At 45.6% G+C, this 12,878-nt stretch overlaps 1 protein-coding gene and 1 long non-coding RNA gene across 3 annotated transcripts; one reads left to right on the top strand and one right to left on the bottom strand.

Moving 5' to 3' along the window:
- Positions 1-298: 298 nt before the first annotated feature.
- On the bottom strand, positions 299-1,204 carry LOC103641447 (uncharacterized). The gene is made up of 2 exons (XR_560319.3): positions 1,021-1,204; positions 299-751 (listed from the first exon to the last, which is right to left on the bottom strand). It is a non-coding gene; the product is annotated as an uncharacterized lncRNA (long non-coding RNA).
- A 1,573-nt stretch (positions 1,205-2,777) lies between these two features.
- LOC103641446 (formin-like protein 18) lies at positions 2,778-7,656 on the top strand. Of its 2 annotated transcripts, XM_008664792.3 has the most exons (7): positions 2,778-3,093; positions 3,229-3,641; positions 4,045-4,678; positions 4,841-5,588; positions 5,807-6,006; positions 6,099-6,334; positions 6,498-7,656. In XM_008664792.3, the coding sequence occupies exons 2-7, from the start codon at positions 3,492-3,494 to the stop codon at positions 7,377-7,379; spliced, it is 2,850 nt and encodes a 949-aa protein (XP_008663014.1). In that variant the 5' UTR covers positions 2,778-3,093; positions 3,229-3,491; the 3' UTR covers positions 7,380-7,656. The 2 variants fall into 2 exon arrangements, with proteins under 2 accessions (XP_008663014.1, XP_020401286.1); XM_020545697.2 differs by having other exon boundaries at positions 2,804-3,093; positions 4,045-5,588.
- Positions 7,657-12,878: the final 5,222 nt, after the last annotated feature.

The raw sequence follows: 12,878 nt of genomic DNA, 5'->3' as shown, positions 1-12,878 counted from the left end.
ATCTTGAAAGAACCTCTAAGTTAAGCGTGCTTGGCTTGGAGCAATTTGGGATGGGTGACCGACCGGGAAGTTTTCTTGGGTGCGTATGAGTGAGGACAAAGTGCGCACAAAAGACTCGTGTTGGTCTGTTGGGACAATATATGCTCCTAGCGAGCTGCCAGGAGTAAGTATCGCCGGTCTGGGATTGGACGGGGTGTTACAACAACTCAATCATTCACACATATTTTGTGACACATCTCAAATAAATAAATTGAAATTCCACAACTGAATCAATGACACAGATTATGCAACAAACATAGACATAAACATAATCTCCTGAAATTAAACATACACAAATAACATATAACATACCATCTGTATGGGGTTGTCTTCTTCATCTTCATTGTTGTATTCTTCTGAGATATGGTCCATTGGCCTAAATCTCCCACGCCCTCAGACTCCCATCTCTAGAGAAGGAACTTGGAACCAGTTTGCAAGCACAACCTCAAGGTTTGCCTACTGGACTAGGCTCCAATGTGTAATGAGCTACCATGACAGTTGCTGGAACGTGAACTGCTATGGCGAGCTCGAGCACTACCATCACTAAAACGAGGATGATTAAAAGTGTCGGGACGAGATCAGCCTATATGGGTTAATGTAGGCATTCCATGCTCAGCGACCCCAAAATTCTGTTGAAGGAATCCAGTGTATGAACCAAGGAAGGGAAAGCTTTCTTCCTAGGAGTTGAGATCAAAGTTTTGGTGGCTATTCCCTATTGCCGACGACCTACCGGTGAAACAAGATTGAGAAAAAAGTGGTACATCGTTAGAGACATCATTGGCTTGGCAGTTAGCCGAGGCAGAAGGACACTAAGAAAAAAGTCAAGGAAACCATCTCCTTTGTTAGCCATGGATGCCAAGGAATCAGTGAGGGAGGCAGGGGATTAGATAATGGAACCGGCCCCAGTGGCAACTGAAGATGGTGAAATCGGGCAGGGAGGAGATGGAGGTGACTGGTGAACAACGGGAGAACCAACAGTACCTGAGGAGGAGTGAGACGAAGGTACGATGGCGAGCTGACGACCGAAGAAGCTAGACATCGACAAGATTCAGCCGAAGAAGTTGAACGGCGACAAATCCAACCACCCCACGATGGATCTAGCAAGCCAACATTGAGGGGCGAGAGGGGCAACGTACTCCAGGGCGGATCGACGAAGAACAATGGCGGCGACAAATGGAGGAAAAGGACAAGGAGGCAGTGTGGTTCGGGTGGCGAGAGCAGGGAGAGGACTGACGGCGGTGTGGTATGACGCTCGGGGGCCTAGGACAGTAAAGAGGGGCAGGTGGGGCAAAAATCCCACTTTAGTCACTTTTAGTCGCCTCCTTGGTGATTAGAGGATTAAACTTTAGTTACCCTTTTTAGTTACCCTGTTTACGGTGGCGGACCTAGAGGTTGAAGGGAGCCTAAGCAAGAATCAAAAGCATATGACATTTTTCATATCTAGCTATAGACATGGAGCTATGGTGTGATCAACTCTATAGCAACCATATCATTGTCTCTCTCCAGGAGCTTACTCATCCTCATACCCATATTTAAACTCCACTCTGTGAACAATGCAGTCTACAGTGTAGAGCAGTGCAGAACAGTGTTTTGGGTAAAACTATGGGTAAACTGCTATAGCCGACCTTAACCATTGAGTGGGAGCCCAGGCAGGTGCCCACTGCCCAGGGTCGCCGGGCCCTCAAACTGCCATGGCCTATTTTCTTCTTTAGATACTAAAAAATAACTAAAGCTTATAGGATGTTTGGTTTTCTAGGTACTAATGTAACACCCCGTCCACTCCCGGACCAGCGGTACTTAATCCTGGTAGCTCTCTAGGATCATATATTGTCTCCACAGACCAACACAAGTCTTTTGTGCGCACTTTGTCCTCACTCGTGCGCACCCGAGAAAACTTCTTGGTCGGTCACACATCCCAAATTGCTCCAATCTAAGCACACTTAACTTGTAGGTTCTTACGAGTTAGGCTTCCGAAAAAGAAGATGCACCTTGTTGGTATGGATACTCTATTAATTCTATTGAGCCTTGTGCCATGATATCACCATTCCAGGGGCCATGATATCATAATTCACCCCCTTAGAAGATCGACGTCCTCGTCGGTCAACCCTAATCCAGGAACCTCCCTAGTCACGTCTGTGTGTCTAGTGTCGTTATATGCCATGCATGTGACCACTTCGGGCTCACATGCGCAATGCACCATATACCGAACCCCTAACCCACACACGCTTGTGAAATCGCGAGGGTTGGCTCTGATACCACTTGTAACACTCTGTCCAATCCCGAACCGGCGGTACTTACTCCTGTCAGCTCTCTAGGATCATATATTGTCTCTACAGACTAACATGAGTCTTTTGTGCACACTTTGTCCTCACACGTGCGTACCCGAGAAAACTTTCCGGACGATCACCCATTCCCAATTGCTCCAAACTAAGCACACTTAACTTGAGTTTTTTTCGAGATAGGGTTCTAAAAAAGAAAATACACCTTGTTGGTATGGACACTATATTAATTTTATTTAGACTTGTGTCAGGATAACACTATCCAAGGGGCCAGAATATCACAACTAATTTTTAGGCTCTCTATTTTAATATATTTTCATCTCTAAATTATCAAATATAAAATCTAAAAGAGGAATTATCTTATTTTAATTTTTGTATTTGACAATTTAGAGACTAAAACAAACTAAAAATTAGTCTATAGAAACTAAATCAAATACCCCTAGTCATTAAAATTTAGTCATACTAAACCAAACGGGGCTCAAGCGTTAAACGTGCAATTTTGTCTTGTGAAAATGGTGGCTGCTCCTGGCAGCGAGGGCAGCCTCTCGTTGCATCTCTCTCGTTTGACTGGAACCACTTGAGTACGCATTCGCTACCCCAAAAATAGAAGCAAGGTTGGAAGCGGAGGATCAAGACAACAACAATGGCAAAGAAATTACTCTTTTTTGCTTTCCCATCCCTGTCCTGTATCATGCTCCTGCCGGGGCTCCTAGATCGGTGGCAACCCAATTATTATTTCCCGGGTAAATTGGTTCGCGGCCGTCAAGAATCGCAGGTTTTGTCTCTGTTTCTCCTCAAAATTTTCCATGATGAATGAGATCTGAATTGGTTTTTCGAATTTATTCTGATCGGTATTCTTATTCCCATGTCTCTTCTTGCGTCTGTGGCGGATTTGTCGTCCGACATGCAGAGGCATCCGGATCCAACCACAAGGACCAATCTTGTTTGCCAGAACTGTATCACATTCCAATTTTAGGGCAACATTTGGGTCTAAGAAACATTAATTAATTAAGGTCGAACACGAGGTGAGAAGTACCTTCAGGGGAGGAATCTATTAGTCTCTGTGCATCCTTGAGGCAGCTGTGGTTATCCCTATTGGATGAGGTACCAATGGCCGGTTAATTTGGTCATCCATTGAGCTGTGCATGCAAGCAAATACCATAGGATTACAAGATGAGATGGCCGAGAAGCAAATTCAGATGGCTCTTCAGCGCATGCCTCATTTGTCTGCTGCTGCAGCTGGCTGGTGCGATCAGGACTAGCTTGTTCTGGCCACCAGCTTGCCAGCTGCCGTCTCCTGCAATCCCAAGCGGGGATGAATCGGTAATGACCAAGTTAATGATGCTCTGCACTCGTGTAGCACCTATGTGTTATGTCCTTGTAATGTTATATTTACGCCAAGGTTTGCAGTTCGTAGGTTGTCTCCTGTAGGTAAATTGTGCAGGGATGGAGAATAGGAAATTATGAAACACCAGTACATCGATCATGCGAATAAGAACTGCACAGTCTAAATCCAAGTAGTAATTCACTGTCTATCTGTTACTTGGGAGTATAAACTTTCCTTGGAATACTTATATTATATGATTATATTTATTTATTTTTTCAATAGAGCTAAAACACCTGCTTTCTACTAACTGATGCCTATATTACCACCAGATATTCACAAGCTAAAATTCTATATCACTTTCTTGCTAACTGTTATTTCTGGTACATTGCTTATACACAGGTGGAACAACTGTGGCACAGTTGTGCTCTGGACTTGAAAATTCCTCAAGATGTTAGAAACAGGTCCCATTACAGCCTTCTGTTCAACACCATCAGCAATTCGTATAGAGAAAATGATAATAAGTTCTATCCTCAAAAGATTGGCATTGAGGAAGCAATCACCGCAACCTTATCACCTGCAAAAGATGCCAACACTTTTCTGGACTGCTTAAAGAAGCATAATTTCCCTTTCTCTGATCATGGACTGCAGAAGCAGCGGGAGGAAACCAGAAGCTTACTTCCCAACTCTAACAGCATCAGTAACCTTCCTTTTGTAATGAAAAGAAGACGTCTACATGAAGAAGATTCAACCATTGCTCCAACCCGACCTAAAGCAAAAGAGGCAATAAGAAGCGTTTTGTCTTCTGAAGGAGAGGCTCACCTGCTAGTTGCTACTGTGAAAAAGTCTGGTAAACCAGAGCCCAAACACAAGAGCAAGGACAACAGTGGCACTATTATTGCTGCTTTGTCAGTGGCTTGTGTAGCATTGGTGGCTCTTATATGTCTGTGCTACTGTGCTTGTCGTGGAAGCGAAGACCCAGAATCATCATATGATGGCAATCCACTGCTGAGTCTGAATATGAGTGATTTATCAGGTGCTACAAAAGAAAACAAAGCTGCTTTTGTGTTTTTTTTTCTAGCTCATCCAATTTCTCTCTTGCATGGATGCTTTCGCACACACAAAAAAAATAGACAGAGAGGAATTCTTACTCAGCTTATTTACCTGTCAATTCATGCCCTGTTCATTAATGCAACAGGTTCTTCGCGTAAATCATGCTCTACCCCAATTGATGTCAACAGGTTGGGGGCATTATCAACCAGTTCATCAGAGAGCCAGCGTAAAGAATTTAAATTACCTCCTGTACCGGCAGCAGTTAGAGAAATGTCAATGAAGTCGGAGTTTGAGCGACGCAGCAATGTGCAGGCGATGAAGTTAAGCTCTCATGAAATAACCACCATTGCTGGACGTCCGTCAGCCTCTACTAATTCTGAGGAAGTGAAAGCTGCAGTTCCTTCTAGTAATGCCACTGGCAACATATGTAAACCTGCAGCTGGTCCAGCACCACCACCACCGCCACCACCTCTAGGTCATCCTCTCCCAAAGGCTCCTCATGCACCACTTGCACCAGCACCAGCACCACCAGTACCACCTCCTCCAAAGATGCCTACAGCTGCTAGTTCGAGCAATCCACCCCCACCAGGACCCCCAACGCCTCCTGCTCCTAGGCCTGCAGCCGGACCCGGACCTCCACCACCGCCAAGTAGAGCTGGACCCGGACCCGGACCTCCACCCCCACCAAGTAGAGGTGGAGCTGGACCTCCACCACCAGCAATGCCTGGTGGTCCAAAAGCGCGTGGTCCGCCACCGTTGAAGAAAGCAGGGAATGTTGCAGGTCCTCCTGTGGCAGACAATAAAACAAAGCTGAAGCCATTCTTCTGGGATAAAGTTACTGCAAATCCGGATCAAGCAATGGTGTGGGATCAAATTAAAGCAGGATCCTTCCAGTAAGTTTCTTTTTCTTGTTTTTTTTTTGGAAATAGTAGTTTTATCCTTCCAGTAACAAGCTTGCCAATCTCCCTGAACGTAGCTAGCTATTGCATGATTATTGTTGTCGTATTTGTACTGTGCACATCTCTTTACTGGTTGCTTGCTACCAACCAAAGATTGGTAACGTCAGGTGAACCAGTGATGCTAACTCTTCTGGTTACTAATTGATTGATAGGTTTAATGAGGAGATGATCGAGAGCCTTTTTGGTTGTCATGCTACTGACAAGAAAAATGCTGACGGCAAAAAGGATTTAGCAGCAAAGGATACCCCTCAATTTGTTAGGATACTCGATGCTAAAAAGGCACAGAACTTAGCGATATCACTGAAGGCACTGAGTGTTTCAGCTGACGAAGTACGTAATGCAGTTATGGAAGGTAAAGCTGACCATCTTTTGGGTCTCTTCTGTGTTATATATGCAGCAGAAACTATGTACCTTATATTAATGGGTAAATATAAATTGATCCAGGGCATGAACTCCCTATTGATCTGATACAAACCTTGATAAGGTGGACTCCAAGCAGCGACGAGGAGCTAAGGCTTCGGCTATACACCGGGGAGCTCACTCAACTTGGTCCTGCAGAGCAATTCTTGAGGACCATCATTGACATACCTTACCTCTATCAGCGCCTGGATGTGTTGCTTTTCATGTCCAGTTTGCCGGAAGAAGCTGCAAATGCAGAACAATCATTTAAAACCCTGGAGGTATTGTGGCTTCAGGAGCAGTAGTACTACTAGTTATAAAAATGGGTTGGGGGGGGGGGGAAATGCTGACAGTTTTATTGAATTGTACTCTTTTTTTGTCGATAACAATGGAAAAAAATGCTGACTGTTTTATTGAAGTGTACCTTTTCTTGGTCGAAAACAGGTGGCCTGCCATGAGCTTCGGAACAGCCGTCTATTCAAGAAGCTGCTAGAGGCTGTACTCAAGACTGGGAACCGGATGAACGATGGCACCTTTCGAGGTGGGGCCCAGGCGTTCAAGCTGGACACCCTCCTGAAGCTCTCAGACGTGAAGGGGGTCGACGGCAAGACGACGCTGCTTCACTTTGTTGTCCAGGAGATCATTCGGTCAGAGGGCGTGCGTGCGGTTCGGGCCGCCAAAGAGCAGAGCAACAGCAGCATATCCAGCGTGACTTCTGACGATCTCACCGAGGATGTCAGCGACGACACGGAGCACTACAAGCAGCTAGGCCTGGGCGTCGTTTCCAGCCTGGGAGACGACCTCCAGAACGTGCGGAAGGCGGCAATCCTGGACGCCGATGCGCTGACCATCTCGGTGGCGAGCCTGGGGCACAAGCTGGTGAAGGCGAACGAGTTCTTGAACACGGGCATGAAGAGCTTAGACGAGGACAGTGGGTTCCATCGCAAGCTTGGCGAGTTCATCGAGCAGTCCCAGGTGCGCGTGACCCAGCTTCTGGAGGAGGAAAAGAAGCTACGGGCGCTGGTACGCACAACTGTAGACTACTTCCATGGGAGCACGGGGAAAGATGAGGGCCTGCGGCTGTTCGTCGTTGTCCGCGACTTCCTGGGGATCCTGGACAAGGTGTGCAGAGAGGTGAAAGAGGCGGCTGCCAAGGCTGCTGCTAATAACAAGAAACCATCTGCGGCAGGATCAGGATCGAAGGGAAGGCAACCGTCGCAGTCTTCTTCGTCGTTCCGTGATCCTCGGCAGCAGCTGGTGCCCGCAATTAAAGATCGGAGGAGTGCAGCGGCACGCAGCTCTAGTTCCTCTTCTGATTCTGACTGACAGCAAAGAATTTGTGCTGGCCACACACCAGACTGATTTAATGGTGGTGGGTATGCAGGTAGAAGAGATAGTAGTGGCTTGACTCGCTTACAGCAGAATGAAAAGAATTAGGAAACACTGCGCCCTGATAGATTGATTTAGTACGCGCGTGATCTCACGCTCTCAGCTTTCGCCTCCGTAAATATTATTATTTTATACAAAATGTACATCCTAGATATATGTACAAAGATCGTTCAAGGCTTAATGAATAAATATTATTTTATACAAATACCTTACTGTTTATGGGCATGAAATTAAACTTATTACTACATATTTGAGTGAATACGTACGCCAACAGCTATGTATACGAGCAACAAGACTAGAAAAAGCTGACACATATGATGATCAAACTGTTAGCTCGCTCACACTGATTATCAAAAGTATATCCCTTATCTGCGTGACGTTTCATGTGATCCTGAGCACACTGCAAGTGCACTCTTGTTGTAGCATCTGTTTGTCGGTCGTGTAACAGGTTCTGCAAGTCTGGGACAGTGCACCGGTCAGCATATTTGGAGAAACTTGTCGACTACAATCATGATGTAGTTGTATTTGCGAGTTTGGGGTCTTTTACCCGTTCGAGCTTTGTTGGAGACCACAAGTGCCTCGCGGACGGTCCGCGGTGGTGGCGCGGACGGTCCGCGCGTGCGCAGAGTCAGTTAGAGTTTCTAGTTTCTTATGGGATTTGTTACCTAAAACCGCAGGATTAACTCGGAAATCAGTTTGAAGCGGATCCAGACCTCCCCTTTATATAGATGAAGGGCTACGGCCGATTGAACCCCGAACAATCGATCAAATCAAGTCCATTTCTCGTTTTTATTTTATGCATTAGGAGTAGTTCTAGTTTAGCCTCTCAATCCCCAAATTCCCCGCTTCTCTTCGACTCTACGTTGATTAGAGGAGTCTAGATCGGCCTGCCGAGCCTAAACAACTCCGAGGATCTCTCCTCCCCGACGGGGTCCCTCCCGGGAGTGAGATCCAGGCGCCGCCAGTGACCTTCTGCCGCCCCTGCGCAAGCGCGGACCGTCCGACCGTCAGGCAGGGAACCATAGCCCCTGTTCCAGGTCACGGACAGTCCAGCCCCTGGCCGCGGACCGTCCGCGCCTGTGCAGAGAGCACCGCTGCCGGTTCTTGTTGAGTGATTTGCGCCCGAAAAAGGTGTCAACATACTTTTTGGCGACTCCGCTGGAGAAAGGTGTTTAGATCTACTAAAAGTCAGGCCCTCAAATGGTCGGTTCTAAAGATCACACCGATATCTTCCCGGACAATATCCTGAAGCCAGCTGTTGAAAGTCTGACGGCCGATGAGCAACAGCAATACGAGGACTACATGCGCCAAGCGAAGGAGAAATTCTTATCACAATACACGGTGGATCACCACCAGAAAGTTGTCAAACATGGAGAGACCGACGTCGCATCTCTTATATCTTCGCTTCAAGTCCCTAACGTAAGTAAACCCGACGACATTCAATCTATTAAACAATATGTAGATCATCAGCAGAATCAAATGAAACAACAGATTGGAGGGTTATAAGAGTCAATTAGAAAATTAGCGCGTACATTGGAGAAGTCTGTTGCTCCTAGTTTTCCATCATATGAGACTAGTAACAGGATATCCATGTCTAATACATCGGCAACAAATGGGGATTTGCAGCCCCAACCATTATATGGTATGCCGATGAACTCATATCCAGGGCAAGTACCAACACCGCCATCCCTGCTTGGCAGATCGGCGCCCCTGAACACGGTCGGACCGTCCGAGCTTCTGCCCGGACCATCCAGCCCATACGCGGACCGTCCGGCTTGCTCTACCGGACAGTCCGGGGCCGCCCTAGGACCGCCGCCGTCCCTGCTTGGCAGATCGGCGACCCTAGACGTGGTCAGACCGTCCGAGCTTCTACCCGGACCGTCCGACCCTTACGCAGACCGTCCGGCTTTCTATGTCGAATAGTCTGAGGCCGTACCAGGACTGCCGCGTGGCGCCCCAATAATGGCAAACATGACCGGCCAGTTCGGATGTACCACCGTACAAACCGGATACACATATACAGAACCTGTTGTTGCACACCATGCACCAAATTATTACACACCACAACAGCAGTATGTTTCACCCTCTACATATTTAAACCATAACGCACCATACAATCACAGACCGATCAACACTATCGATCGGTCACGGCAAGAAGGTCGGTATACTAATGCCTGACCAAATGAGCCCCACAACCCAGGGTCCGGTGGTCTGCCATCGGGTGCAATGGAAAAAATTAGGGAAGAGATGACTGAACTATTTCGAGATAAGTTAGGAGTTAGTGTAGCCAGAGTAGGGAAATCATACCAAAAGCCATATAATCACCGGTTTGACACTGTCCCATATCCACAAGGGGCAAGGATACCAGAATTTTCTAAGTTTTCTGGTGAGAATGGGAGAAGCGCACACGAACACATAGGCCAGTTCCTAGCACACCTAGGCGAATTGGCCGATGGAGAAGCATTTCGTGTTCGTTTATTTTCTTTATCCCTTACTAGTACCGCTTTTGCATGGTACGCCGCCCTGCCTCCTAATTCCATTAATTCCTAGAATGAGTTAGAAATTAAATTTCATGAACATTTCTTTGTCGGGGAATATGAATTAGGACTAGCTGACTTAGCTTTAGTCCGACAAGGACGCGAAGAATCGGTTAATGATTATATCTGGAGGTTCCGGGACACTAGAAACCGATGCTTTCGGATCCATGTTGTAGACAAAGAGCTAGCAGGGTTAGCTTTTGATGGGTTGCTATCCTACTTAAGAGACAAATTAGATGGGACCTAGTTCTTTTCGATAGCCCAGCTACATCAGCGGGCTTTAGCCTGTGAAAGCCGATTTAAAGAGACATCAAAATCGGCCGCCCGTACTATACATCTAATAGACCGTGATAGTTCAGATGATGAATTCACATATGTATATACCGCTGAGTTTATTTGGCCAACAAAGGCCAAGTCTTCGGCGTGTTCTTCCTTACAGCCGGTTCAAAAGAATCGGCAAGAAGAGATTAAATTTACCTTTAATGTTGCCAAATGCGATAAGATATTTGATGAACTACTTAAAATGGCAATATTAAATTAACTCATACTATCCCTCCTATAGATGAATTAAAGAGATGTGCTTATTGTAAGTGGCATAATTCTTTTTCTCATGCCACCAATGACTGTAATGTTTTTCGTCGACAGGTACAATCGGCCATAAATGAGGGCCGGTTGGCTTTTCAGGAGATGCAAATGGACACAGAACCATTTCCTGTTAATACAATAGATATCACATGCAAAAATATCTTAGTTCGGCCCAAAATGGCCGATAAAGGCAAAAGCAAAGACATCATCATTGGCAGTCCTCGCATGTCAAATATATCACAAAAGGAGATTGCTCAAAAGGCTCTGGACGATAAGTGAAAGTCGCCTAGAGGGGGGGTGTATAGGCGAAACCTGAAAATTATAACTTTACACCAAACTAGATCCCTTGATTAGTGGTTAGAACAAGATTCACAATTATCGAAGTATAAAAACTAAGTCCTTTGCTTGCAATGAGTATTGTTTTCAAAGAGTGCAGAATTTAATCAATAGCAATACCACAAGAAATGTTAGTGGAAAATAATGCAAGAGGGCTTAGATAAGAAGAGGAGAAACACAAGTTCTAAGTTCTTTCTTGCAAGGAGTTGCTTCTCTAAATGTGAATTTAACTTGAAGCAACACAAAATAATAAAAGAGTTGTGCAAGAGAACTTAGAAAGGGAGAGAACAAACATATCACAAGCAATAAACACAAGATACACGGGTGATTTGTTTTACCGAGGTTCGGCCCTCGAAGGCCTAGTCCCCGTTGAGGAGTCCACTAAGGACGGGTCTCTTTCAACCCTTTCCCTCTCTCCACCGATCACCAAGACCGGCGAGCTCTTCTTCTTCTCAAGGATCACTTAAGACCCCGTAAGGATCACCACACTCTTAGGTGTCCCTTGCTAGCTTTACAAGCCTCCAAAACTTTGGAGGAAGTTCAATGGGAGTCAAAACTCCACGCGCGAATGATCACAAGATGTAGCACACACTTTCTCTCAATGATTCTCACAAGGCACTATTGCTAAACTCACACGAGAAGCTTTCTTTTGCTTGCTCTCTCTTTTGTGGCACTTGTGTTGGTTGTAGTGGTCTAAATCTTGCGTATAGGATGGATCAATGAATAGAGGTGTTTGGGAGGGCTTGGATATGTCAACTATATGACTTGGAATGTTGCTTGGACTCCCACACTTTGAAGTGGCCGGTTGGAGTGGTATTTATAGCCACCAACCAAATTGTAGCCGTTGGAGAAGGCAGCTGGCGATGGGCGCACCGGACAGTCTGGTGCGCCGCCACATCACCCTGTCGTTAGGGCTTGGAGCTGGTCGACCATTGGAGGCTTTGTCCTCATGTGGCACCGGACAGTCCGGTGTCACACCGGATAGTCCGGTGCCCCTCTGACTTGCTGCTCTGACTTCTGCCACGTTACTGTGTTGCACTGTTCATCCGTCAGAGTCGACCGTTGCACGTAGATAGTCGTTGCTCCGCTGGTGCACTGGATAGTCCGGTGAATTATAGCGGAGCTGCGCCTGAAAACCCCGAAGCTAAAGAGTTTGGAGTGTACAGCCCCTGGTGCACCGGACAGTCCGGTGCGCCATACCAGGGAACACTTCGGTTTCCTTTTTGCTCATTTCTTTTGAACCCTAACTTGTTCTTTTTATTGTTTGTGTTGAACCTTTGGCACCTGTAGAATGTATAATCTAGAGCAAACTAGTTAGTCCAATTATTTGTGTTGGGCAATTCAACCACCAAAATCATCTAGGAAAAAAAAGGTTTGACCCTATTTCCCTTTCAATCTCCCCCTTTTTGGTGATTGATGTCAACACAAACCAAAGCAAATATATAAGTGCAGAATTGAACTAGTTTGCATAAGGTAAGTGCAAAGGTTGCTTGGAATTAAACCAATTTATATTTTCTTAAGATATGCATGAATTGCTTTCTTCTTATTTAACATTTTGGACCACGCTTGCACCACATGTTTTGTTTTTGCAAATGTTTTTGGAAATTCTTTTTCAAAGTCTTTTGCAAATAGTCAAGGATATATGAATAAGATTTTGAGAAGCATTTTCAAGATTTGAAATTTTCTCCCCCTGTTTCAAATGCTTTTCCTTTGACTAAACAAACCTCCCCCTAGATGAAATTCTCCTCTCAGTGTTCAAGAGGGTTTTTCTTTTTGAAAGAAGATCAAATATTTTAGATACTCAATTTTGAAAAACTCCTCCTTTAAAATATAGATACCAAATGAGATAGAATTCCTTAGAGGAACACCAATTGAAGAACATTTAAAAACTTAAACTTTGTTTCGAATTTTTTTGAAATTGGCCATGGTAGTGCGTGCAGTACTTTTGCTTTGGGCTAATACTCTCTCCCCCTTTGGC

This window comes from Zea mays, chromosome 10 (assembly GCF_902167145.1).
Source record: "Zea mays cultivar B73 chromosome 10, Zm-B73-REFERENCE-NAM-5.0, whole genome shotgun sequence".
In the NCBI taxonomy this organism is placed as follows: Eukaryota; Viridiplantae; Streptophyta; class Magnoliopsida; order Poales; family Poaceae; genus Zea; species Zea mays.
Note: the sequence above shows the minus strand (reverse complement) of the source record. Positions and strands in the feature narration are given on the sequence as shown.